Source organism: Phyllopteryx taeniolatus, chromosome 6 (genome assembly GCF_024500385.1).
Source record: "Phyllopteryx taeniolatus isolate TA_2022b chromosome 6, UOR_Ptae_1.2, whole genome shotgun sequence".
Taxonomy (NCBI): Eukaryota; Metazoa; Chordata; class Actinopteri; order Syngnathiformes; family Syngnathidae; genus Phyllopteryx; species Phyllopteryx taeniolatus.
The window spans coordinates 27,333,445-27,359,692 of record NC_084507.1 but is presented as its reverse complement, the minus strand read 5'-3'; the positions used below and the strand labels follow the sequence as shown (position 1 = coordinate 27,359,692).

The following is a 26,248-nucleotide window of genomic DNA, read 5'->3' as shown; positions in this document are numbered from 1 at the left end:
GCAGATTTTCTTTCATACCAGAGCTATAGCGCTGATAGTTATCAAGTGGTAGTTTTCAACGGAATTCATATTGGTAAAACATTTGACAGACAGATTTCCCCCGCAAAAAATATTTTGTTACCATCTCTATCACAGTTGTCAGTGATGGAGGGAGAATCTGTGCATTCAGTGGACAAGGCCCACAGGTTCCAGGAGTGGGTTGATCAAAGAACAAGTTCCCTCATGTCCCACATCATTATTATTATTTTAATTTTTAAAGACATTACCCCCAAATGTTCACTTATTTCTAACAGCCCTTTGTTTTCCCAAACCAGCCCTCATGAATCCTTTTTTCATGTTATTAAATATTGTATGGAGGGGGGGAGTAAAAGGACATTATTTCAATTTGCACATATTCTTATAATTTAATATTTAGATGAAAATTATTGATCGTGTTGTTTTTCCTTGCACCTTGTTCCATTGTGTATATCTGGTAAAGCGCATCCCATGTCAATGACTTAGTGTTCTAGGGTTAGTCATATTCTTACGGGCATTTTTTTTTTTAACAATCTTTTTCCAAAAAGGTTATGAGATTTAAGTCAAAATTAAATGGGGGAGTTACACAAGCAACATTTACACTATCACTTCAAAGTCCCCATTATCATGAGAATCATCTCATTTTGATGAGAGTATTTCATTATTTTATAAACATACACTAAAAAATTATTTGACAAGATGATTTACCTTATTTAACTATGTAGCTAACAGACAGCTCCTCTAGTATAAATCATGTGGGAATCTGGATATCTCTACAAACACAGCCACAAAACATTTCCTTATTTTTATAAGAGGCTATAAAGAATTCATACATTTATCACAGTTTGTGTTCACTTTCTATTTCATGCATTTTTGTGCAATGCAAGTGGTTGCACTCTCTCTGCATAATTTACACACATTACATTTTTATGCCAGCAGACGGCAGTAGTCAGTTTAACTCTACAGAGATTAATGAAAAAATAATGTAAGAAGAAGAGACCTGTGTTAAAGTGCATTAGCAAAGAGGCTAGAGTAAATAAACAAATATGTGAAGTAAATTAATAATGTGTGCCACACAAAAGGCAACAACAGTTTCTTTAGTTCAACACTGATATGGCCCTTTCCTCGTACGACTTAATTCTCATAAGATTACTTTTCTCGAAAATATACAACTCGATTCTCCTAACATTACAACTTGAATCTAGTAGTGTATTTACTCCCCCTACTGTGGGCCCAATAATCCTTTGTACAGATCAGATCAAAGTGTGCCCGTCGATAAGGTTTAATTTGGGGTAAATATTTGCTACAAAATGTACTGCTTCAGAGATGATGAAATTCTGTTAACCAACCGTGGTTGCTGTGGTGGGAAGCGATTTGGCGAATACATCCCAGTGTCGGCATTGGCAGGCATCATGGAGTTTGGCTGAGGAGAACCAGATCCCATGTTCCCTTCTGGACCCATCCCTGGCTCAGATCTGCGAAAGAACATAATCGTCACTAAATATCAGAATTTTTGAGAACACGGTGATGCATATAAAAATACAATAATATATTCAGATCCTCTTTTTTTATTGTCCCAGGGTAGTCGACAATGGACTTGTGTAGTGGATAGTGAAATATTAGCGCCACGCAATTAATAGATTGCATTGTTAAAAAAAAATCTCTCTCACCAACACAAGATCTAATAAAACACTATTCTTTGGCTCTTTGCTATCTTAATTAAAATTTTTACAAGAACAAAATGAGATGTGCACATTTTTATGTGTAGGACTTTTTTTTTTTTTTTAAAGCAATATAATGACTCAAGGGGTAATTAAAATAAATGTGTGGGAAGAAAGCGGATCCCTTTGTCAATATAAGACTGAGTATTAATTACATATCTTTCCACAAAGGAAATAAGCCTCTACTTATCATTAACTGGGTTTAATGACCTTTAAAATTCTAAATACCATTCAGTATTTCTTACCTCCTGTCATAGCCTGGTCCATAAGGATACTGTTGTCTGGGCCCCAATGGCACCGTGCCCATGGCCCCGGGTGGTCCTCGGTTGAATGGTGGCTGCTGCTGCTGCTGTTGTGGCGGTTGCTGCTGCTGGTCGCCCACCCCGCTGTTAGGGCCCTGGTTACCAGGAAGAAACTGCTCCCCGACTGAAATTGTATTCAGAATTAAAGCCCGTTTAGTGCAAATTAACTGAGCAGTTAATTAGGGAAGCATTTTATGACCTATTCAATGTACGCACCTTTTCTCATGTTGCTAAAGGGGTCTTTGTTAGGTTCATAGGGGCCAATGCGCCCTTGCATGTCTGGGGTGCTCATGCTGGACTGATAGGCAGAGTTGGGTGTCATGTTTTTGCGCGGGTAAGCAGGGTCGCTTCCTTCAGAAAAGGGGTCCTGCAGATTAACACTGCTTCTAAGAGAGGGTGGAAAATATGGTAGAAATACATTAATAATCAATTTTAATATCAATTCGACGCGGCGTGAAAGTGTTATGAGAAAGTTACCTGGAACCAGGTGGCATGGGGGGCATCTGGGTATGAGGAGTGGAGGCTGGGGTGGGAGGTTTTAAGTCTCCACCCTCAGCCATGGAGCTGCTGGTCGACTGGGGAGTCTGCGGGCCCTGAAGAGAGCCTGACCCAGCTGTGGAGCAGAGGGACGCTTCAGTTTGAACGTAGAGAAGCAGACAGAGAGGGCACATCAATTTAATGACATGGAAATAAAAGGCAATTACTTTGTTTTTAGAAAGAAAATGTACGAGTGTAGCGCTAACCTGGCGAGGGGGGCTGGACCTTTGCGGTTTGGTTCTTCTTGGTATCCGTAATAATCTCAGGAGGAGGGTCTTCGCCACGCTCAATTTTACACTCAAAGGCGTACAAACACTGGATGTACTGTTTTTTCAAAGAACTGGCAGCACTGCTAGAAGTACCCACATTCAGGGAAGTGGCCAATTCTCGCCATTTCTTGTTTTTATTCACCTGAGCCATTGACAACAAATTATTATAGTACGGTACAAAATCCATGGGAATTACATTCAAATTGGAAAGACACACACTCAGTAGTACCTGTGTCATGCCTCCGATATCTTTGACTGATATATACAGCCGGAAGAGGTCAAGCGGTTTGCGTCCCACAGCAGGCAAGTTGGTCATGCCCATGGCTTTCTCCTCAATAAAAGCTAAATAACGATCCACCCACATCTTTCTTTCAGGTTCAGGTCCTAACTCATACAGACGCGTTATAACTTCACTGGTTGTCGTAGAGGAGTTGGATTTCTGTTTTGTTGATAGAGAAATGGAAACCCTGCTTAGTGCATTTGTTTTCCAAAACCACAATTAAATCAACACAATTGGGAGTTCACCTTTGATTTGGGCTCTGACTTGGGTGTTCCACTGCCATCTACTTTGTTATTCATCTTATTGTTCATCTCTGGACTGGGAGCCATACCTAGACCCATTTAGTTTTGAAATAAATTCAGTGATTTGGCTTTAAATAACAAACGGCTAAATCAGAGTGGAATCAATCTGAAAAATGTACCACTAGAGTTGTTGGCCATGTTTGGCCCCATGGAATAGGGGGGTCCACTTTGGGTGTTCATTATTCCAGGCATGTTGTTCATAGGAGGACCATAAGGAGAGCCAGAGCCCATCATGCCTGGAGGCATGTTCGGATAACCAGACATCCTGGATGTGGAAGAACAATCTGGGTGTCTGGTATTGGCATAATTGGAAAAGGAAAGCAAAAGTCGTCTTGATTGTCAACTAACCTGTTGTGCAATGAGTTTGAGGCAGGGTGCTGCATGGCTGCAGGATCCTGGTGTTTTCTGTTCATGCCTGGAGGGGGGCACATCGCTGAGCTAACCTGGGATGGCATGTTGCCCATGTTAGGGCCCATGTTGGGACCCATGCTGGGGCCGTAAGGACGTGCTCCCATTTGATTTAGTGGCATCCTTCCTGGGGGCATGCCAGCGTACGGTTGTCCCCCACCTTGTCCTGTCATTGGCCCCATGCCCGTCCCAGGGAAGTTGGCATTGGGCATGTTACCATAGCCGGGTTGGCGAGGATATCCTAAAGCAAATATGACAAAATAGATCAGCAACCATTTGGACAAGACCTTGGACAAAATGTGCTTTAAAACTAAAGCTACAAATCATTTTGGGTGCTGTGTGAGGCACACTTTTCTCTCTACAGTGTGCTAGCAGCAAGAGCTACGTTCCCCGAGCAACGAGCCTTCGTCACAGTCTGAGCGCTGCTGACAGGAGGCTCTGCTACGTCAGCTGACTATCTGCTTCACAGCTATTAATAGTAGCAACAGAGTTAGAGGGAGGGAGCAGCGATAGCTTGCTGCTATACTGTGCCTGTGTGCTGGAGGGATGGAGTCAATGGGTTTTTCTAATGAGAAATGTACACAAACTTCAAAATTGTACTTAATTGTGAAAGGATAAACATTTATTGTGGTTCAATAAGCAACATTGTTTCTTTAAATGAAGGGAAACATCTATTTTAAAAAAAACAGCGAGAGTGAGAAATACACACCCTGGGGCCCATATTGTCCCCCCTGTTGTCCATATCCCCCCATGGAGTTATTTTGTTGATATGGACCCATCCCAGGATGCATCTGTCCCCCTGAGGACTGTCGTGGCGACAATGCAGAGGCCGACTGTGGGGAGCCATAAGGGGGCATCTGAGCGTTTCGCTGCATAAACCCTAAAGTGGGGGGGGAAGATACGTTGCTTGTTCAGAATAAGCTAAACACAATTATACTCCATGATAATACACAGTGTACCTCGGTCCGGGGCCAGTGGAGACTGGCACATGCCAGGGTGAAGGCTACCATCTGACTGCACACTTGATGGCCTTGGAGGCATCTGGTTGCCTACAAAACAGTATTGAAGTTAGGTCAGCATGCATTTGAACAAGATTGAAATCATGACTTGGTTAACTATTCACGTGATTGAAAGCTGAGTTTAGACTAACATGGCGCCCACGTGCTGAGGGGCAAACAAAAGAATAAAAAGTAATTTCTCGGTACTAATCACCATATCTACATTTACAACAAGGCCTTTCTAACTTACAAGGAAACGTTACAGGCAAAATCATACACACACACACACACACACACACACACACACACAAACACACAATGGAGAAACAGTTTCATGACAATGAGTTGATTGTACAAAAATAGAATTTTATGACAGAATATGAATAAACTTATCTGGCTGTAATTTGGCATAATAAGAACATTATGACAAATAAGTCAAGGAATTGTGTTTCTATTATTCAATTTTTAGTACAGATATGGAAAGATTTATCGCAGGCTTCATTTGTGCATCTGAAATAATCAGCCAACCTGGCATGTTGGCAGGTGACAGTGGTCCAGTGCGAGGCGTACTGGCACTGGCTGGGGAGCCGGCCGGGGAAGGCGATGGTCCTCGGATGCCCGGCAGGTGGGGAGACGTATGAGGTGAGAAGGGCGATTGAGCCGGGTTGCTCTGTTCTCCCTGGCTGCTTGAAACACCCGGTGTGCTCACTCCGGGACTGAGGGCACCATCTGTACCAGTAGGCAGGTCGTCAATGGACCCCGACAGGTCCTGAAAACATGAAAGAGAGCGGCGTTATTTGAGTACATTCAGATTATAAACCCATTAAGCTCGCCTCTTCTTAGAAAACACAAGTACACCAAAGCCTTCATATTTGCGGTTTGGCATGCGCGGAGTCACCTATTTGCTGATTTTTTTGGGGGGAGGGGGGGCATTTCCCCCATTATGCACAGAAACATGCACTTATTTGCGGTATTTTTTTCCCTGATCCCTCACTTATTTGCATTTTTCTTCCCGGGGAAAATCCATCCATCCAATTTCTGTACCACTTATCCTTACTAGGGTTGCGGGTGTGCTGGAGCCTATCACGAGGAAAATATTTTTTGAAAGTTCCTCTAACTTGAAAATAGGGGGGTCCACTCTATTACAATCACACACTCACATGCCACAACATTAGGTAAACCTACAATAATGTGCTCCAACACAAGTGCTGTATCAAAAAAATCTTAATGAAAAATAAAACTGTTATAATTGTGGCCATTGTTTGCAATGGTGTAGAATTACACTCCATTCTTATGAGAGCTGTTTCTAACATTTTGGTTACTTTATTTAGTTAGAAGCTAGAGGAAAGAGAATGTTACAAACACCTTTTGATGCAATGGAGTGAGGCTCTGAACCAGAGCAAAATGCACCTTTTGGGAAGACAAATGGAAAGGATTGTCATTTCAACGTGTGAGGGAATAAAAGTCTCTGAGGGATATATCTCATATTTATATTTCCTGTAAGGATGTTCCACACCACACATGTATAGCAACCACATACCAAGAGACGACATGCCATGAACTAATTTAATTGGGGAAAATGGTAAAACAACAACACAGAAACATAATATGTTACTACTATTATTAGAGAAATGGTAAAAAAAAATTCTAGCGTTGATGCATACATGACTGACCGGAAGGCTGGACGGACGCCCCTGACTGTCCTCTGGACCACCTTTTTGCTGCGAAGATTGTGGCGCATTGGACTGAAATGACTCTTGGGGTAGCTCCTAAAAAAACAAACAAACAAACAAAAACACATTCTCTGATGTATATGTTTGTGAACTAAAGCATTACCATGATGGTCCTGATCCGAGCCGAGGGCCGCACCTGTTGTTGTGGAGGAGGAAAGCGTTGATAAGGTGACTGTTGTGCTTGCTGCTGCTGAGGGTTCTGTGGGTATGCTCCAGACTGGCCCTGTGGGTGCTGGGGTGTCTGTGACTGTTGTTGTTGCTGCGAGGGGGGCTGCTGAGGTGCCTGCGTGGATGCCGGATAGTTGGTCTGTGATCCTGGGGGAGCCTGGGAACTTGGCTGCTGGGGAGTCTGGCTGCCTTGTCCTTGCTGCTGGTACGGGGACTGGCCAGGCTGCGGGGCCGATGCTTGGGAATACGGTGGCTGAGACTGTGCGGGGCCTTGAGGTGGAACCTGGGATTGTGGGGGAATATGAGGCTGCTGATAAGGGGCTCCTCCTTGGGCGTGTGGTGCTGACGTTGGTGGCTGGTGGGGTTGCCCCGGGTAAGGTGCTTGACCTCCCGGTTGTCCAGGTTGGGGCTGAGAGTAGGGTGTTTGATGCTGGCTTGGGTGGGGACCCTGACCAGCCTGACCGTAATATGGACCCTGGCCCTGTGAAGCATATCCTCCTGGTCCCTGCTGTCCGTAGGACCCAATCTAGCGCACAAGAAACATCGTGAGCACAATTTAAAACAACTCATAAAAATGAACAGAATCAAACAAGCAATATACCTGTGGACCATAAGGCATGCCACTCATGCCTCCGGGAGTTCGTCCTTGCATGCCAACTGGGTATCGTTGAGGGCCAGCGGCGCCATAGCCCTGGCCAGGATATCCAGTGCCCTGCTGCCCTGTGGGAGGTCCTTGCTGTGACTGTTGACTGTAGGGGCTACTGGCACCGTATGGTTGCCCTCTCATTTTCGCCATTGGGTCCATGGAACCAGGCGGCTAGAAGACGCAAGTAATAAGTCCGTAAGAATATGACGTTCAGTACAATCAGGAGGCCTTGTTGTTGAGTTATATAAGCCACTGTGTCCCAACCTTTCGTGAGCCAATCAGAAATTTCTGACAGATCACCATCAAACAAAATGTCACAAAAAGTATGAATACTGAAATGATGATCTTGTCTCAATTTACTCAAAAACTGACTTGGTGTGAAATCTGGGCCTGTTTAATTGAACACAACACTCATATACTAACAGAAGACATTACTTATTCTGTAGTTTGAATAGCAACAGGTGAATACACAGGTTTATTGAACCTCCTGCCATCTAATAGAAGAGCATTTAACTGTTCCACCTGTTACTATACATAGCTGGCGCTAGGGTTGGGCATCGAGAATCGATTGAAACCGGGACCAATATTTGTCCGCCGACCCCGAAGAAGAAAGTGGAGAAAACTAACAAAGAAGAATGCGTACAACGACGGTTGTGTCCAACGGCGACGATGAGCTAAAGTGTGTCTTCTCTTTGTTAAAATAAATGATCAGTCGTCTCAGTGCAACACTTGGAATAAGATTATATTGTGCAAAGGAGGCTTTCACGAAGTGCTCCCTTCCACTCCAAGCCTCAGCCTACACCACGCAGAACTTCAGTGAAGTCAAATTGGGTGAGTGTAAATAAATATTGAGGCTGCTAACAAGTTTAACGGTGGGTTAAACTCTTGCAGTGATGGTTTTTAGCTTGTTTTTTTTTTTTAATGTTTTTATTTTAGTCTTCAAACCAACGTAAGAGCTGAAAACAGGGAAAAAAAACAAATCTTAACTTTGAGCTAAAACTTCAAAAGGTCAAATTAGCAACTTTACAGCACAATGAATTGGGACAAAGTCACAAACATTGTCTCACAGTATCACAAACACTAACCTTGTGCCTCATCGGTGGGATGTTAATGAAATCAACGTTTTATAGTATTTGGTTCCATTCATTTCTCTTTTTCTTGCTGTCTAGGTTTACTTTCGTTTTCAAAATTCACCGGTTTCGTGTGAAGTTACTTTTCGTGCCAAAATGCTGAGTTCTGATGTGTACCCTTCAAAATAAAAGGCTAACAACAACATTCGCAAATAACTATTTTAACAATACTATACTTAACTTGTAGCTGAAATATTAATTAATGAATATTAAGTCAATTTGGTTTGTTCCACACACTTGCCTTTTAGTTCATAGGTTTGATATTGATACTGGTTATAAAGAACCCCGAGTCAACTGTTCATTTTAGTCTATGCTGTAGGCTGCTAAGAAAATGGATGTTCATAATTTGGACACCCTTTATTTAAACCATGCAAACTTTTTGACCCAGCCCCCTAAAACAATTGGAATCGAGGCTCGTTCGGAACCGGAATCGAAATGAGGAACAGGAAACGGGACCGAAATCGCCCAAATTCAAACAATGTCTAACCCTAGCTGGCGTAGATGGACGAACAAAGATATTTTTAATGAATCCATTTTCAAACAAATTAAGTGGCTCTCACTAGTGTGCCATGGCTGGGAATCGCTGATATACACTACAGGACTGCTCAGAAAATATGGATATGGATAACTAACCTTTTAAAATAATTTCTCACTTTTTTTAACTCACATATTTACCATAATTTCACACGTAAAAAGTGCTAAATACATATACTTCCAAATAGCAAGGGCAGTCTCCCCAATTACAAACACTTCCCAGCTGTGATCCTGTTTTGAGCCTTGTCCAAGTATTTTTTTTTTTATCCTTGGAGAAGGCAGTTTGGCTCCAGGTGAATGACACCAGATATTAAGGAAGTATTTTCAAAACAAAGCGTGAGTGAAAAGGGAACAAGCATGGCCTTACTCAAGTTCTGATAGCAATAATATTTTGATACAGTCAGTTTATTTGGTTGTTTAGAAAACAACAACTCCCCTCCAACACTGCCATCATATTACATTATAGCAGGAGAATTCCCAAATGTACTGGAGGAAAAGCCTCATTAGCTTAACAACTTTTTTTTTTTTTTTGTAAATTGTGTGCCTTCCATGACCATTTTGCAGATGCGGTGTAATGAATTGAAATAAATAAAAGCAGCACATGGCTAATCTGCATAAGACAAACTCCCTTGGTGGGTGAGAGGTGGTGGACTGCTTTCTGATTAGCTTAAAGGAGGGAATGGTGGGGAAATTCTTTGCAGTCAAACTTGTGTGGCATGTCAGCCAGACAGCAGCACCATGCACACATCTTTGCAGGTGGGGCTAAAATGCCGTTTATTTTTTAAGCACAAACTAAGCATTTAAAAACATGCATACAAATACATAATAGCCAATATTTTATCAAATGTCATCATCTATAATTAGTGCAGTGGGAGGATTAAAAGAATGCAAATGAAATGGTGCAACAAGTAGCAAAGAGGATTGTATTGATTGCATTGTAAACACTTTTTGCTTAGATGCAAACAAGACAGTACTCTAGCAAAAACACATACATTATCTATATTCATACACCACTGTTCCAAAGTTTGGGGTAACTTAATGTCCTTATTTTTAAAAGAAGAGCACTTTTTTTATGAATATGCCATTGTATTAAACAGAAATACAGTCAAGACGATGTTTGTTTGTCATTTCCCTTCAAAAATAAGGACATTTCTAAGTGACCCCCAAACTTAGGAACAGTAGTATAAATATGTAACTGTGTTTTAATGGAAAATGACCCCAAACTTTTGAACGGGAGTGTACATGGTGCCAAAAGCATTCATACGCTGTTCTAAAGTATAAGTACAGATACTTGTGTAAAGAAAAAAAAGTGAAAATATAAGTATATCAGAGTATAAAAAGCAAAGGTTTTTTTTTTTACTGTAAATTATATACAATATCCGTTTTAAAGCCTGCTAGCGTTGGCTTACGCTTTTATGCTCCCAAAACAACATGTTCTAAGAAACAAATGCTAAACGAGCCAACAAACTCACCCTACTTGTATGTGTTTTGCAGATTGGACTGGCACAAGATAGCGCCAAGATTCATTCATTCTGTGTGTTTTGTGCATGTTTTACATTTTGTTTTGTGTGAAGTTTGTGTACATCACACTGTGCAATTTGTTGTATCTGTATTACTTTGTATTTCCCTTTATGTAGCCTTTTTTACTCTGCTTTCTGCAGCCAGGTCAGCCTTGTAAATGACAATCTGTCCTCAATGGCCTTAACTGGATAAATAAAGATTAAATAACATTTTGAAAAAAAAAAAACAAATAATTGTCTTAAATAGTTCCTCCATAACGCTGCTGTGCCTCTTTTTTCTGCCTCTTAATACCAAAATGAAGACCTCAAGCCCAGGTGACGAACATTTGAAAGTTGAGATATCCGTTTTCAAACGTGGGGAGTAAAAGTAAAAATGTTGTCAGAAAAATTACCAGTCAAGTACAGAGATACCTGACAAATCTATTCAGGTGCCGTAACAAAGCATTTCTAATTTGTTTACTTCCCTCCACTACACATTGTGACACAAAAAAAAAGCGGATATTTACGAGGATATATGGGGGGGGGGGGGGGGGGGTCTCGATTACAATACAGCAGACATATTTATACCTTTTGGCGTGTTTGGGGAGCAAAACAGTAGCCCAAAAAGGACTAGTGGTTATTCCTCCGGTGACCCTGAGAGGATTCAATGCTGCTCTTTTATCAGCAACTGTTGCCTCGCATCACATGTAATTATAAATGGCCATGAGCTGCGGCTGAAGAGCCAATCAGATCGGCGCTAGCATGTCAACCCGAGACCAACTATCTCCTGGCTTGACAGCACGATTTTACCTCCACAATTCAAATCCCTGTTGCACGCTGCAATCCTGCACTCAACTCGCTTCATGTGGCCCGAGCTTTTTTTGGGGGGGGGGGGGCACTTTACGGGCAAACAACAAGCATGCGTGTGGGGGAACGCCGCCGCATCCCTGCCGCACTCGAACGGGCGGTCACGTTGCACACATGAACGTCATTTTTGGTGACATGTTAACACGACGTTTAACAGTTGGTTTTCTTTCAAGCTGGAAACGCTGAAAGGCCACTTGTGGAAAAAGCGAAGGCGATGCGGAGAGTGGAGCATTCCTGCCGTCATTACCACCGAATCATAGCTTTGCGCCAAGAAAATTCACGTCGAGATTCGACAAACGGCTCTGAGCAACTTCAACAACGAGTTACAGCGTTTATATCCAAATATTATGATCGAATTGCACAAAGAGTGCTTTAAAAAGGAATGATTTAGTTCGGTGTGCGTGGCAATGCTAAACAGGGTTGAAACGAACCGTTTGCCCCTCGGTGTGGCTTCTAGCTCGTTCTCAAAGTCGGGCCTTCGCGGCTCCGCCAAAGTCCTCAACGTTGTCTGCTTTCGACGACTTCTTCCCTCGTCATGACGCCACGCTCTCGTGCCGATTTCGACCGCTCAAACCGAGTGAAAAACGCCTGTTTAACGGGCTGCTATGAGGGGGGGAAACACACACGAGAAGGCAGCCATTTTAGAGTGTTAGCGAACTAGTGTAGCAGACAATGGCTGGCCTACTACGTTGTCAACTAGTTAGGAGGAGGGAAGGAGACGTGGAAAAAAATAAAAACCACCCCCGTGGCGTTCATGTTGAAGTGTAGTTTTACCTGGCTTCTAGCTAGCGGCTGACCGGCGCTTCCCGGGCTCATAGGCGACGGGTGATGGCTTCTTTGTTGCCAAGTCGCCGGATTGCTGCCTCCATACTGACCGCTAGCGCCCATGTCTGCTGCTCCCTTGCTAGCTCCCTCTTGGCTAGTGTAGTCGCCGGACGGGTAGTTGGAATATGCCCGCGTGGAGCTCGGGGACGTGAGGAGCTTATTGAGCGTCGGCGTGGATGTGGGCTGGGGGTTTCCTATGCTATATCTCTGGTTATTGTAAGATCCGGCCATGGTGGTGGGTCCTCCCGTTGGTGCTTGCTGCTTAGCTGGCTGCCCCCCAGCTGTCGGCGCCTGGCTACTGCGAGGAGAGTTCACGGCGTACGCTTGGCCCGGGTACGGAGTCCTGTTCGGGAACGGGCTGTAATTGTTAAACTGGTGGTTGGAAAAATCATGCGAATTGGGAAGGTAAGGGTCCATGATGTTGCTGGGCTGAACGGCCGGACCCGCAGCAGCTGCCATGCCAGGGCTTTGTTGTCCGCCATGTTGATGAAAAGGGGCCCGACTGTAGTGCTGACTGTATCCGTACGACGGTGGAGGGAAAGCGGGGTTGTGGAGGTGCACCATACCCGGGTGGTTGTTTCCCTCCGGCCCAACGGTGTCATTCTGGTTATTATTGTTAGCTCTGGGCGGGTTCCCATTGCCGTTCTTCATCTCTGGCTCCCCTCCTCCTCCTGCATTTCCAGCGTCGGCGCCGTCCTGCAGATCCCCCCTGCCCGGCGATTCGGCGTCCAACCCGGGCCGCTTCTTGTCGGACTGCTTCTCCCCCGGTACAGTGTCCTCCTTGGGCTCTCGATCCGGCTTTTTGAGCTCGGAAGGCGGGCTTGTGTTCAGTGTGGCGGCGCTGGCGACCTGAGCGGCCATGATATACCCCCCACCCCCCCCACCTCTCTCCCTCTCTCGGCGAGTCAGTCACAATCAAAAGCTAGCATGGAACATGAATAATTGTTTAGAACCATTTATCCCGGTGCCGATTCATCCCCACCCGCGAACCGGACCGAATCCGGCTGCCACCCCTTGGTTCCGGTTCCGTGAGTGGGTTACAGAGGTGACGGGTGCTCCATAGAATGCGTAAAAAAAAACAAAAAACGAGAGAAATTGTTGTGGGAGTTGTTAGTGAGGCCGGGTAGAGGCAGGGAGCGAGCCCAACCAACACGAGGCTTCGTTAGATACAGCCATTTTACTGAGCCCAGCGGGAGGACGCAAAACCCGGACCGGATCGTAACCTGCACGCAACCGTGGACCGGATCTCCAACGTCCTCATTGTCTCATCTCCACTACAGTACAGCGCGATTATAGATCACTACAAGAAGCAACTATTTATGTTCATACAAGTTGTGTGCAACTTTAAATAGTCCTCACTTCATGGACATTGTTGTTGAAATAGTCTCCATAAATCTGTGGAGTCTTCTTAATTTGAATGTTTTTACACATCCTGGCTTTCTCCTCAGTCACCATATAAATATGGATGCATTTGTTCTTTTTAAAGCTTCTTTTTTGTTGTTGTTGTTTTTTTTTTGCTGTATTAATGCAACCCACACAGCAGAAGGAGGAAGCCTTGCAGCAATCGAGACTAGCAATGCACATTCCCTCTTTTGCTTCCCTCCTCCCCTCTGTGTCTCTCAGTGCTGTGCAGTGTGGGGGATGGGAGCAGGCAAGACTGCAGCTCTCTCCCTCTCTCTCACCCCAATAACATTGAACCAACAGTCAGTCAGACCTTATCTTGCAGCCTGGGTGAGAGGGATTGAGGGGGTGGGTGGTGGGGATGTTAGTGCAAGCGTGGACAGTTTCAAAAAGTACAGAAAAACAGACAGCACTGGAGTGTATTTTTGCCTTCTTATCCTCAGTGAAAGCAAAGACTTGTGGTATCCATGAAACGCAGAGCAGCAGGGGAGGGGTGTGATGAGAAGTGTGTACGTGTGTGCAGAAGACTTGCTAGTTGCTTATAAAACGCATGAAATGCACCACACCACCTTATCAAACTCCATTCTGGATTTGAATTGATTTATATATATATATATATATAAAACAAGCTATAATTCCATTTTTTACCTCACAACTGCTATCTTTCTCATAAACACGCATCTTCCTGTAGGGGGCTTGGGGGGTGGGGAGGTGGTGGCAGGAGGTTGATCACATGTGCAAACATCGGAACACAATTTAACATTGTGGCTGGACATGGACACACCCCCCTCAAAGCATGGAGGAGTGCAGGCGAGAACAACTCCACGCTCACCATGTTGCGGTGTCATTTCAGGAATTAACAGATTTCCACTGTGATGATCCATGAAAAGTGAATACATACTTTTTTTTGTAAAGAACGAGAGCGGACAGTATTTGAAGGAGAGGGTGTTAAAACAAGATTACAACAGCAGTGGTGGGAAGAGTTGCAACAGAAAGGAAAGGGTCTTCCATCCCAAAAAGCAGACACAGGGCCAGTTGTGCAGAAACACAGATTTAATGTGGCTTCCTCTCCCCGCCTGACTTAATTTTTCTGTTGTGGCTGCAGGGAAAAGCTGGAGCAGTCCTCCTGAGAGCAAACTCCGCCAGTTTGGGAGCCTGTCGGCTGCCACCCGCTGGTGGAAAGCGCACATGCAATCCCAAAGGACACTGACTTTCTCATGAACCATCCCAGTGCATTGCATTAACATTTCATTCAACATATTATTTTCATAAAATGCGTATTCAGTGTATGGCAAAGCAGGTCCTTCAAACGACATTCTTGTGTTTGTGTCTATTGCTTCCATGAAGGGGTTTCAGAACTGAGGCGAGGTAAGCCCGAGAGGTATGCGGGCCATCATTCTGTTGTATGTCTCAAAGGTCCATCAATTCCTCCTCGACTGTCTTTCCACCGCTTTCAACGTAGCGCTCTTGAACTCCAAGAGTGCTGGAGAGTCCGCCGTTAAGGCAAACGTTAACACTTTCTTCCAACGTTTTAGCTTACCACCGTCACACGGCTCAAGTTAGAAGGACAGTCAGCTTTTCAGCTCAGTCCCGTAAACGCTACGTGGTTCATTGAGCAACGTGAGTCAGCGTTGAGTCACCGGAGCTGCTAGAAAAGGATACGAGCCGAATTGAAAGTCTGCCCCCACGGCAGCTGACATCATGGCCTGAAGATTCCTCTCCTCCAGGTCTCCGAAGCAGCAGCCGTTGGCCTTGTCCACGGCCCGCAACACCTGCGTCATGCTCTCTTTGTCCTGCATTCACAGCGCACAAAATCATCTCAACTTTTAGCAGCCAATGGGCGGGGAGAACACTACTTGACTGACACGACTTCAATGGCACCGGTGCCAGAGCGTTACCGTGGTAACCTGATCAGCGTCAGACCCAAAGGTAAAATCGGGTTCTTTTAAATCTTTTAAAGTTACAGAGCTGAATAACATAGGTTGCCAGGGTAACAAGCGCTCTCATAAAAGCAGCGTGTAATTTCTGTCATACTCAGCGTTAGCGGATGCAAAACATCTCAAGCACTGTAAACGAAATAAATAGTTAACACCAGTGTTTGTCATTTTCATACTGAAATGTTGGGCATTATATTTTTTTATGAATACTATGTACATAAGATTATTTTTTCCTTCTTACTGTTATGGAAATGGCAGAAGATTGTTGCTAATATAACAAGCTTCTCAAACAACTAACAATTATTTCTATTTTTCTTTCTAAAAAAAATTATCTTTGTAATTGCCAAATGGGTATTTTCTGTCTGGAAAAGACAAGACTAAGAAATAAAGATCTGATTTTACATTTTTATTTATTTTAAATAATGCATATAGCCCTGATATTTTTGGGACAGGAAACAAACCTTTGCACCATTCTTAGTAGTTGCGGTAACACTACCATATTATAATCCATCTATATATTCTGAACTTTACATATGCCTGTTTTGAAAAAGCATGAATAATTTTAGGGAGAAAAAAAATCCAGAAGCACTACAAATCATTTTAGCTATGAATTATTTCTGGCTTAACTGTAGGAATTATATATATATATATATTAGTCAAAATAGATAAATGGTTGTAGTCTGGGCTTGAGCAACCTTGTTCAACTGGAATTCCACTTAAATCCCCTTTTTACTGGGCTATGTTGTGCAGTAAATTAATGCGGCATTAAGGTCCTTGTGCCACCCCAAGTATGAGCTATAATAAATGGGAGAAAAAGACACAAAATAACATTTTCAGATATGTATCACTAGCAATGTCTGGGGGAGAAAAGAAATACCTGAACATTGAGAGAGACGAACGAGACGAGGCTGTAATCTTGAATGACCTCCGCCAGCTTTTCGTTTAGATGGCGAAATTTTTTGAAGAAGGGATCTGCAGCCAGGTGATCGAGTAGATACGTCAGATCCATAACTTCAGTGTAGAAGTCTAGGTTGAATGCTGGTCAAGAATGGAGACACCGAATGAGGCAAATCTTGGTACTAAAATGGAATTGATAGCAAAATTGTGGACTCTAAATAAGACAAATGCCCCTGAACAACAAACATTTTGTGGAAAAATATCCCTCTAAAGTCACAAAAGGTCAGAGTTCGAGACTCCTTCAGTGGAGCCTGCAATGTCTCAGTAAGCTTCAAAGGATTACTCCTAAATAGTCTTTTTTTGGGGGGGGGGCGACACTTATTCTAAAAGATTGACTGTTGTCGTAATGAGCGACCTCAGGATTAACTTGCTTGCTTTGTCTTTTTTGCAACACTTAATTAAGTAGGATCAGTCTCAACAACTGGTGTAAACAGAATAATGGAAGAGATGAAAAATACACTACGTTACGTAAAGGGTAGCGTCATTCAAATCAATGCCGCCATACGAGCCATTGTAAGTTACCAAAGTTAAGGTACCGCTTTTCTTGTTTCTACAGTGAATTCGTTTCCAGAGCAGGGTTAGCCCATCACCCTAATTAGGACACGTGCCACACAAAATGGAATAATGGATTATTTGACCTCAGTTTGGCCTTAAGAGCCAAACTGCACCGCACTGTAATTTTTACCTAGCCCACTCTTGATATTTTGCTTCCCCAGCAGTGACTCCACAACAAGTCTCCTCTTACCTAGTTTGCCATACTGCTCAATCAAGTCCATCTTGGAGAGGATGTTGACATGAGGGAGCTCCACATGTAGCATGGTGGACAGCGAGGTGCACAACACAGAGATGAACTTGGCCGGGTCCGCACAGTAGTGAGAGTCCACAAGGTGCACACATGTTAGCTGAACACAAAGCGGGGTGGGGGGGGGGGGATAGTCTTCTGATAATAAATTCAGATGCCATAACAACTGTGGGGATGACATATTTTACTTTTGGGAAAATTAAACAGCACACCACCAAAGGAACTTAGTTGAACCCAAAAACATTATTCTGTTCTATGAATGGCAACAGGTGGATAAACAGGTTCACTTTATCCTCTGCGATCTAGTGAAAGACCTTTTAATGTTTCTGCTTGTCATTATACGTCGCTGTCATAAATAGATGAACAAGGGAATCGCCGGTTTGATGCACTCACCCTGAAATTCCACTTTCCCAATTGCGTAAATATGTTTTTCACTGAAGTCTGGTGAGTGTAGAGCTCCACTTGCCCGGGGCAGTCAAACAAGAAGTAACAGTCCGGGTGCTCCTTCAGCTTGTTTTCCAACCAGTCCAAGTTGGCCTCCACATACTCCATGCAGTAGAGGAGGCCGCCATTGGGCCCCAGCTTCAGGCCACCCATGACATCATCCAAAGTGACCAGCTCGCCGATATCCACGGAACAAGAGTACGGTAGAGCATCATTGGCCGGGTCCATGTTTACCACAACTACCTTGCGTCCGAGAAGGGTGAGGAACTCTTGCATGGCCTGGCAGTAAGTGGTTTTACCCGAACCAGGCGGTCCGATCACCACCTGGCCGAAACGTAGGGATTGCGTTTCTATTTTTTGTTTAGACATGTCGTAGCAGATTACAAGTGCTGTCCCGCGGAGGAAAAAATAAATTTAAAAAAAATATTTTTTGATGCATCCAGTCAAGTCAGAACCAGTGATCAGGTTAAAAGTGGCATCCTTATAATTTTACTGTCACAGATGTATACAAAAGGCAAACGCTAAGGAAACGCGTGGTTGCGTAGCACTAATACAAGCACTAACCAGTCAAATATACACCGGTAAGAATAATTTAGATATGAAGGACATACTGACAAACAAGCGATACAAGCCGGTGTTAAAGTTACAAAGTCCAAAGGATGAAAGAGCAGTTTATGCTCACGTTTGGCCACCTGCTACGCTTTTCGCGCTTGCATACGAAGTAGCTAGCCGTTGTGCTAACATGAAATACATCCGGGTCACCTACACCTAGCCATTTCAAAATAAAAGCTCCTCCAAGGCGACCTCGGTTACAAATGTTTGTAGCCGCCATCGATTGTTCATTTGGCAGTACACCTTTGTTTATACTTCTGATATTTTTTAATATATTGTATATCATATTGAACTACAGTAAATTATTATTTAAAAAAATACCAGTTGCTTTTATCTTAAAAAATAATTTCTTTAATAGGTCAGCACAGTTAACGAGTGGCGCAAATCTGCCTTTCAGTTTGGAGGTTCGGGGTCTGAATCTCGGTTTCATCCTTCCTGTGTCAGCATACTCCAGCTTTGTTTCCCATTCCAAAAACATGCATGTTAGGTTCACTGAAGAGTCTAAATTGTCCATAGGTGTGAATGTTTTTTTTGTCTATATGTGCCCTGTGATAGGTTGGTGACTACTCCAAGGGTGCAATAATTTAATGTATTTATTTAATTAAAATTAAAGATCTATTACAGTCTACTGAGCAATGTTTTATTTCAAAGTGCCCCCAAGCAAGGCACTACAATAGTTCGCCTAAAACTGCTCGGAGACCTGCCAAAGGTCTGCCATCTTTCCTTAGACTGTAAAATCCCTTGTGCTTGTGTGATTGTGTAATGCCTGTTTTAAAAAAAATAAACATGTAAAATATCAATAATAATGACATACAACAACACAGGAAAACAAGGGTGAGGGTACTCAAATTTAATTAAGTGAGGTAGGGAAAACAATATTTTAACATGAACTAAAAAAAATAAACAGTATTAATCATCTTCGTGGCCCAACGCTGCCACCTGGCTGCCACCCTCTGTACTTCATGCTGGTGTTTGTTTGGCGTCTGAGCAAAGAGTCACCTTTATCAATGTCTTTGGGTTGATCATAGATTGTAGTTATATGGAAGTCTTTTCTGGCCTTTTTACCAGGATGCAAGAGTAGCTTTTCACCATGATATCTGCAAAATAGGCAGTTTATCACATTGCGGTACACATTGATTCGCAAACAAGAAAAACGTTAATTTTTTATTTTGAAACTTACCCAAACCCCCGTTTGCAGTGTGGATGTTTGCCTTCATTCTCCAGCGCGTCAGGCATCCCAGCTTGACTGCTCCCCAACCCTTCACCGTCCTTCCAGCCCTGCTTCTCCATTACGCGGCGGCCAAAGCCCTTAACGAAGAATATAAATCAGTAAAAGGTGCAAAATTCCACTACACACCACTGTGTTTATATTGTGGATACATTTCAGACCTTTGTGAACCTCTCGAAACTGCCAATGGCCTGATTGTGTCCTGATCCATCTTCAAGACCATCCCTAAGCCTTTTCTCCAGTCGCATTTGGACGTAGTCCCGGGCGTCCATGTCACCGCCGTCTGTAAATAAAAGGAGACCGGTTTAAGAAATGATGTCAAGACGTCAAATAAATCCTGAGATTCCTCGCATGACCACGGTTATAAAGAATTTAAGTTAGGCAAATCGAAATACCTTTATCATAGTAGATGCTCATGTCAACATCCCAATCATCTGCTGTTTGCTCATCAAAATCTGAAAAAAGGTTCACAAAACGAGACAAAAGTGGTCTTTTTACCTGTACAAACAACTTCATGTCCTGTGGTAACTTCAGTTCAAACACAAGACTGTCACAAGCTGCAGCAATATGTCGTTTTTGCAGAGGATAAAGAAACTATGCCTGTGAATATAGTTATAATGTCAGTCTGCATGTGTTGCTACCGTTTGTGTTCAAATATATGTGGTTTAAAACTATCGCAATATCAATGCTAGCGCCGTTAGCCCATCTATGGTGTCTCCCATTATGTGACATCATGCGGCTAGTGGACTTTTGTAGGGCAACGTTAGGTTAAATACACAATGTGTAATTCTCTTTTTTTAGGTTTACTTAGTTTGACCTCAAACTTTAACTGGGAGTGGCAATAAACAACTTGAAGTTAGCATATTTTTTTTAAGAATTGTTCACTAGAAAACAGAACTGTGAGGCGGATGTGCTAACCAGTCGGCCACCGTGCCGCTTATCTAGTTATTTAACTTTTATTTATCCAGGTTAGGCACTTGAGAGCAGATTCTCATTTGCAACGCCGACCTGGCAGCTTGTTGTGAAGTTCGCTGCCAAAATCTAAGCGCTCGAAACTAAAAACGTTTGCCCGCAACCCAAAGCAAAAGAATCGATTCGTATGTACAAAAACCCATAGGCTGGCTCACTCGTAAATCGGAGGTACCACTTTATATACAACCAGTATAATCACTGTTGCGTGCTTACCTCCTTCTTCTTCCTGCCAGTACTGGGCATCAGTGTAGAACACCAAGCCCGAGCCGCCCTTTTCCCACTTCAACTCAATTTCTTCTTCAAATAGCCTTTCTTTGCTTCGCTCTTGGCTCGTCACATCATCATGCAATGCTTCATGACGCTCCCACTCCTCGCAGCAGTCTTCATCCTGCAACCAAGAGAGATTAGTGGCAAATACAGTGGGACTGCAATCTGGAGGAGCTCAGGATAATACGTTTCGTTACACAGTACAATTTTTGACCCTCCATGAAGATGAAGTTAGCCTTTTTCATTCACATCAGATGAAACTAGATATGAGATATAAGCGTCTCAACAGGTTAAATGGAATTTGAAATGATTTGTATTGCTGTAAAACATGCATCTGGATGAAACAGACTTTGGAGGTTTAAATGTACTTGCAGGAAGGATTAACAGAAGAGAGATGTATTTAAAATATAGAACACAAGATAAATACTGACTCTGAAACCTACATCATCAGCATTTGACTGCACATCCTCCTCCTCTTCTTCTGTGTGCGGCTCATCAGTCTCTGCTGTCTCGCAGGGGTCATCGTGCCACCTCCGCGCTGACGTTCGAGCGGCCAAAGCGCCCGGTCCCGATATCTCATGGCCAGCAGCTGTCAAAACAGTTTCTTCTGTGGCCGGTAGCGTGCAAGTGTCTTGGTACTGGAAAGGCACGTTGCCGTAGCGACGGTTGGAGCCGGTCTTGGGGAACGTGAGGCCCAATTTGCGGATGAGGCGGGGAGGCAGGCGGCACGACTGGATGAGCTGCAGGAAGACTTTGACCGACGTGCCCACGTTGCCATTCTGCATCACAGCGGGTGGATTGAGTTCAGATAAGGTCTTGAGGTCGGAGAGGGTGAAGTGTTCGGTTGCGGACACCCGGTGTCGCTGCTCAAACCTCGTCTTATAAGGGAACTGCTTGTCATCTGGAAGAAAAAAAAGGCTAGTCAGGGGATCCAATTTAAGCGCGGTACCCCCCAAAAAATGTTTTTGCATATGAAAAAAATGCTCAGTTTTGATTAACGCTGTGCGAGATGTATTAATGAAACAATATCTTCATTACTGTGGTAGTTTTTAGTGTGTACAGTTTGCACTAGTGTGGTTTAGTACTGCACTGCATCATACTGAGGACCATTTGTAATTCTTTGACGACCACATTTGTGTGGTAGGAGTACCAATAGTGGTATGTGGGCTCCTTATAGTGGTACACGAATGTTACAGTGACTCAAACATTCCAAGGTTTGGGGGTCACAAAGAAATGTCCTTATTTAGCAAAGAAAAGCACTGTTAATTTTTCAATGACGATAACTAGGGCTGCAACTAACGATTATTTTAATAATCGATTAATCGGTCGATTATTTTCTTCTTCTTCGATTAATCGATAAATTGGATATACAAACTTAAAATGTCCCTTTATTCAAAAACAGGACATTACTTCAAATTGACAGTGCAGAAAATGCACAAGCATAAATTGAGTATGACTCAGTTACTGATTTTGCCCACATCTGTCAGAAAGCTGGAAAAAGTGGTGATATTTTTCCAAATTACAAGATGTTTGATAATATAATAAGTATAATTATTAAAATTTAGTCTTGAGAGGCTGAAAATCTGAGGATTGACAATTTTAGGGTACACAAAGGCTCGAAACAATCGAGTAGCAAACATCGTTATTGATTAAATTTGATCATTGATTTGTTGACAATTAATTGTTGCACCTCTAAAGATAACATCAAATTAATCAGAAATTGTCTGGAGTAGCATTGATAATGTGGTAAAACAGCAGAAACAGTGCATTTCTTTCAAAAATAAGGACATTTATGTGACCCCAACATTTTGTGTTTTCGTACTAAACATTCTTTGGATCCCTTGAAAGGCAGTATCTAAATCTAATGTATTATCATTATTATGAAGATATCAACTTGATTTTCCCTTAAATGATTCTAATCAGTACAATAAATTGAAAGCATACATACATAAGAACCAGATGATTTGTTCAGTTTTCACTTTTAACAGTTTCTCAAGTTTGTTCCCATTTGATCGCAGTCAATATTGCTTTTGATGTAGTAAGTATGTATGTACGTAGTATCTACTGTACTCACCATTGTGTTGTGAAACCTTCACTCTTTTAATGATACATCTCCTGGTTAACCAGTTGCCCTTGGAGTCGATCCAGTGGTTCCCTGCGTACATCCTGACGAACCTGTCGGCGTGCTTGTCGTGGACGGACACGACACAACAGCAAGTTTTAGCCGCCTGCTTGGTCTTTTTGCTGCAGTTGTCATCAGCCGCTGCCGGTGCTGCTCGGTCGCTACCGGACGACTTGTCAGCGTCCTCCTCGCTGTCCCCGCACGATAGAGGCTCCCGGTGTACCTCTGGCCGGTGGCGGTAATGAAAACAAACGAAGCCGCCGCTCTCTATGAACTGACTGAAATAATTCCGGAGATCCGCCGAGTGGAAAGCGACGGGAATGTTGCTGATAACTAAGTAGGCGCCTGGAGAGGCCGCCATGTTTTCCGTCGTCAACATTTTTTTTCAATTACAAAATTACGACACTTCCGCTGTTAGGTACCCGTAACCGGATATGACGAAGCATGTCTCGAATACAGGCCATTCAAAAAGAATTGTATTTTTACATTATATATTGCATTAGCTCAAAGCTAAGCGTAATCGACAATTTAGGGGCAACAGATTCCGAGGCTTGAGACCTTAATTTTTAATTTCGTTTAATTGCGAATGTTGCTGATAACTAAGTATACTCCTGGAGAGGCCGCCATGTTTTCCGTCGTCAATATTTTTTTAATTCAATGACAAAATTACGACACTTCCGCTGTAGGCACCATAACCGGATATGATGACGCAAAAAGGCCCGTCTCGAATACAGGCCAGTAAAAAATTAATGTATTTTTACACACACACACACATATTGTATTAGCGCAAAACGAAGTGTATTCAACAATTTGGGGGCAACAGATTCCAAGGCTTGAGCCCTTTAGTTTCTAATTGCGTGTGAGAGACGCTAAGTAAAAGTCAACACTGTCGTGGAATATGTGAGTACAGTATCCATCCATCCATTTTCTGAGCCGCTTCTCCTCACTAGGTTCGCGGGCGTGCTGGAGCCTATCCCATTGGGCAGGAGGCGGGGCACACCCTGAACTGGTTGCCAGCCAATCGCAGGGTACATACAAACAAACAACCATTGGCACTCACATTCACACCTACGGGCAATTTAGAGTTGTCAATTAACCTACCATGCATGTTTTTGGGATGTGGGAGGAAACCGGAGTGCCCAGAGAAAACCCACGCAGGCACGGGGAGAACATGCAAACTCCACACAGGCGTGGCCGGGGATTGAACGGTCCTCAGAACTGTGAGGCAGACGCGCTAACCAGTCGCTCACCGTGCCGCCGAGTACAGTATTAATATTTAATATTAGTATCCAGAGTAGTATTCCAATTGGGGCTTTTTCCTTGAAGAAATACAACTTCATTCTAATTTTTTCTTTTTACTGTGACCCATCTAGGTAGTATTTTTCTCACAATGGAGGCCAAAGTCCTTTATTGATACACTTTTAAACATTCTTTCGAAATGAAATATCCATCCATTCCATTTTCTATACCGCTTGTCCTCATTAGGGTTGTGGGTGTGCGACTTGGGGTGGGGGGGGTACACTGTGGACTGGCTGCCAGTCAATCACAGAGCAGATACTGTATAGACAAACAACCATTCACAAAAAAAAAGAAAACATTCACCCTCATATCACACCTATGGACAATTTTGAGTTTTCAATTGACCCTAACATGACAGGGAACATAAGCAATTGCCTAGGGTCCCAAGAAACGGCTGATGGCATTTCAATGACAAAACAACGGCACTACTTTAGAGACTGCAATGACAACGTGTCAGGAATCCCCCATATAGGGCCCCTTAATAGCTCTTCCTGGCTGTTGGCTAGTAGGAGACCCCCAAGAGCTGGCTGATATTGAGCCATATCTCAGTGACACAACTGGAATCCCCATCGACATTGCAATGACATGGCAGGATTGACGACTCTCCCTAATAGCGGCGGCTCTGAGCTGCATAAAAAATGTTGCCTTTGTATAGATGACACTCTGTTTTGAGTGACACGGTCAGCAAGATAATGATTTAATAATGTGCTTATTATTGTAATTTTGTAAATGCCTTTGTACAATATTATATTTTGCATTGTGTCTAAAGCAGGGCCCACATGGACCGAATTGGAGGATTTCCCCTTTTTCCAATCAAAGTCAGCAAAGGCCTGATTGTCGGATGTCTGAAATATTAGCCTATGCGATTATCCCGTGGTGTCCCCAATCAGCTCAGAAAACAGTCGGGGCCGACAGTCGGAAATGTTAGATTTTAAAGTGTAAAGTGTCTTACATGTCATTCACAATTATAAAAATAGCAAGGCAAATAGTTTGCAACTGTGGTTTACTGTACCAGATGAGCTTACAGTTAGCCTAACTTCTTCAATTTCCTCTTCTGTTACAACGAGCACGACTACTACTACATACTGTACATCATGTTTGGGGGTGGCGATATGAATTTGTGTGTGATATGCGGTTTTCCTTGTCATGTGTGAGGTCTCTGACGTTTTAAAAAAACGTTAAAGATGTCAACTATCAGTACATGTGTACACTGCCGAATGCTCCTTTGTTGTTTTTTTTCCCACACAAGGAACGCTATAGTCCTTCTTTGATTCGGTTTTAAACCTGCGGCAGAAATGTAACACATGCATAACAGTAAAAGAGAAAAACGCACATTACAACCTTTCCATTTTGTAAGGTAATTCTCTGTTTAGAATGACGCAGTCAGCAAAATGCAAATTTAACAATATGCTTATTATTGCCGATGTCTTTTTTAATTGCACAACATTATACTTTGAGTTGCAATTTTTTTGGGGGGGTGGGGGTGAGGGGAAGGTCTGGTGAAAATGTACATTTTGGAAATGTTAAATTTACATTTAAAAACAATACCATATATAAGATAACATTTTGTGGCAAATTAATTTTAAATGAATTTTTTTTGTTATTTACGTTTTGTCCCTGTCTTTCAAAAAGATGACCAAGAAATGTCTTCTACCAGAGTTCATTAACCCAGAGGCTAACTCTGTGATTGGCCTTCACCTTAACGTTTATCTGTTTGTTTGGATAGTAATAGGCAGTAAAACTGTACTCATGTGTCTGGACCCTGACATCACTACAAACGATTTACACCGGATTACACTCCTATTGTGCATTAGTCACAACCACCATACCTTCTAGAAGTCCAAACCTAGCCATTAAACATGCCGAAAATATTTGTAAAAAATGCTTAAGTGATTTTTTTTTTTGCGAATCCAGCTATCACGCACACACACAGAAATAATGGGAATCCACACCAATACAATAACAAGAAATGA

The 26,248-nt window shown here is 43.0% G+C and overlaps 3 protein-coding genes across 7 annotated transcripts in view; all 3 read right to left on the bottom strand.

Annotated features, from left to right (window-relative positions):
* Positions 1-13,509, bottom strand: part of arid1aa (AT-rich interaction domain 1Aa) — a 21,731-nt gene extending 8,222 nt beyond the window's left edge. Inside the window, exons 1-16 of one of the 5 annotated variants that reach the window (XM_061777887.1) lie at positions 12,184-13,509; positions 7,335-7,550; positions 6,702-7,259; positions 6,497-6,601; positions 5,361-5,601; positions 4,794-4,883; positions 4,544-4,714; positions 3,775-4,075; positions 3,546-3,691; positions 3,370-3,455; positions 3,074-3,283; positions 2,782-2,986; positions 2,516-2,651; positions 2,255-2,424; positions 1,982-2,162; positions 1,365-1,490 (exon numbers count right to left, since the gene is read on the bottom strand). In XM_061777887.1, the coding sequence (XP_061633871.1) occupies positions 1,365-1,490; positions 1,982-2,162; positions 2,255-2,424; positions 2,516-2,651; positions 2,782-2,986; positions 3,074-3,283; positions 3,370-3,455; positions 3,546-3,691; positions 3,775-4,075; positions 4,544-4,714; positions 4,794-4,883; positions 5,361-5,601; positions 6,497-6,601; positions 6,702-7,259; positions 7,335-7,550; positions 12,184-13,095 (3,854 nt within the window). In that variant the 5' untranslated portion in view covers positions 13,096-13,509. Of the gene's footprint in view, positions 1-1,364; positions 1,491-1,981; positions 2,163-2,254; positions 2,425-2,515; positions 2,670-2,781; positions 2,987-3,073; positions 3,284-3,369; positions 3,456-3,545; positions 3,692-3,774; positions 4,076-4,543; positions 4,715-4,793; positions 4,884-5,360; positions 5,602-6,496; positions 6,602-6,701; positions 7,260-7,334; positions 7,551-11,840; positions 12,002-12,183 lie in introns of those variants that run through there. The other 4 variants (XM_061777885.1, XM_061777888.1, XM_061777886.1 and 1 more) reach the window with 4 other exon arrangements.
* A 1,161-nt stretch (positions 13,510-14,670) lies between these two features.
* On the bottom strand, positions 14,671-18,541 carry gpn2 (GPN-loop GTPase 2). The gene is made up of 5 exons (XM_061777897.1): positions 17,725-18,541; positions 17,275-17,431; positions 16,450-16,610; positions 15,298-15,428; positions 14,671-15,118 (listed from the first exon to the last, which is right to left on the bottom strand). The coding sequence occupies exons 1-5, from the start codon at positions 18,142-18,144 to the stop codon at positions 15,046-15,048; spliced, it is 942 nt and encodes a 313-aa protein (XP_061633881.1). The 5' UTR covers positions 18,145-18,541; the 3' UTR covers positions 14,671-15,045.
* Positions 18,542-19,222: 681 nt separating this feature from the next.
* Positions 19,223-25,715, bottom strand: gpatch3 (G patch domain containing 3). The gene is made up of 7 exons (XM_061777890.1): positions 22,929-25,715; positions 21,298-21,755; positions 20,801-20,975; positions 20,011-20,070; positions 19,777-19,898; positions 19,568-19,695; positions 19,223-19,484 (listed from the first exon to the last, which is right to left on the bottom strand). The coding sequence occupies exons 1-7, from the start codon at positions 23,353-23,355 to the stop codon at positions 19,301-19,303; spliced, it is 1,554 nt and encodes a 517-aa protein (XP_061633874.1). The 5' UTR covers positions 23,356-25,715; the 3' UTR covers positions 19,223-19,300.
* Between the last annotated feature and the right edge of the window lie 533 nt (positions 25,716-26,248).

Excerpts from the sequence above, each read along its gene's own strand:
- gpn2 (XM_061777897.1), bottom strand. The coding sequence starts at position 18,144 with ATGTCTAAACAAAAAATAGAAACGCAATCCCTACGTTTCGGCCAGGTG. Across the intron at positions 16,611-17,274 it reads TGAGCAGTATGGCAAACTAG|CATTCAACCTAGACTTCTAC; the intron begins GTAAGAGGAGAC and ends ATTCTTGACCAG. Across the intron at positions 15,429-16,449 it reads TCGTCTCTCTCAATGTTCAG|GACAAAGAGAGCATGACGCA; the intron begins GTATTTCTTTTC and ends CTGTGAATGCAG.
- gpatch3 (XM_061777890.1), bottom strand. The coding sequence starts at position 23,355 with ATGTTGACGACGGAAAACATGGCGGCCTCTCCAGGCGCCTACTTAGTT. Across the intron at positions 21,756-22,928 it reads GAAGGTTTCACAACACAATG|ATGACAAGCAGTTCCCTTAT; the intron begins GTGAGTACAGTA and ends TTTTTCTTCCAG. Across the intron at positions 20,071-20,800 it reads CTGGCAGGAAGAAGAAGGAG|ATTTTGATGAGCAAACAGCA; the intron begins GTAAGCACGCAA and ends ACCTTTTTTCAG.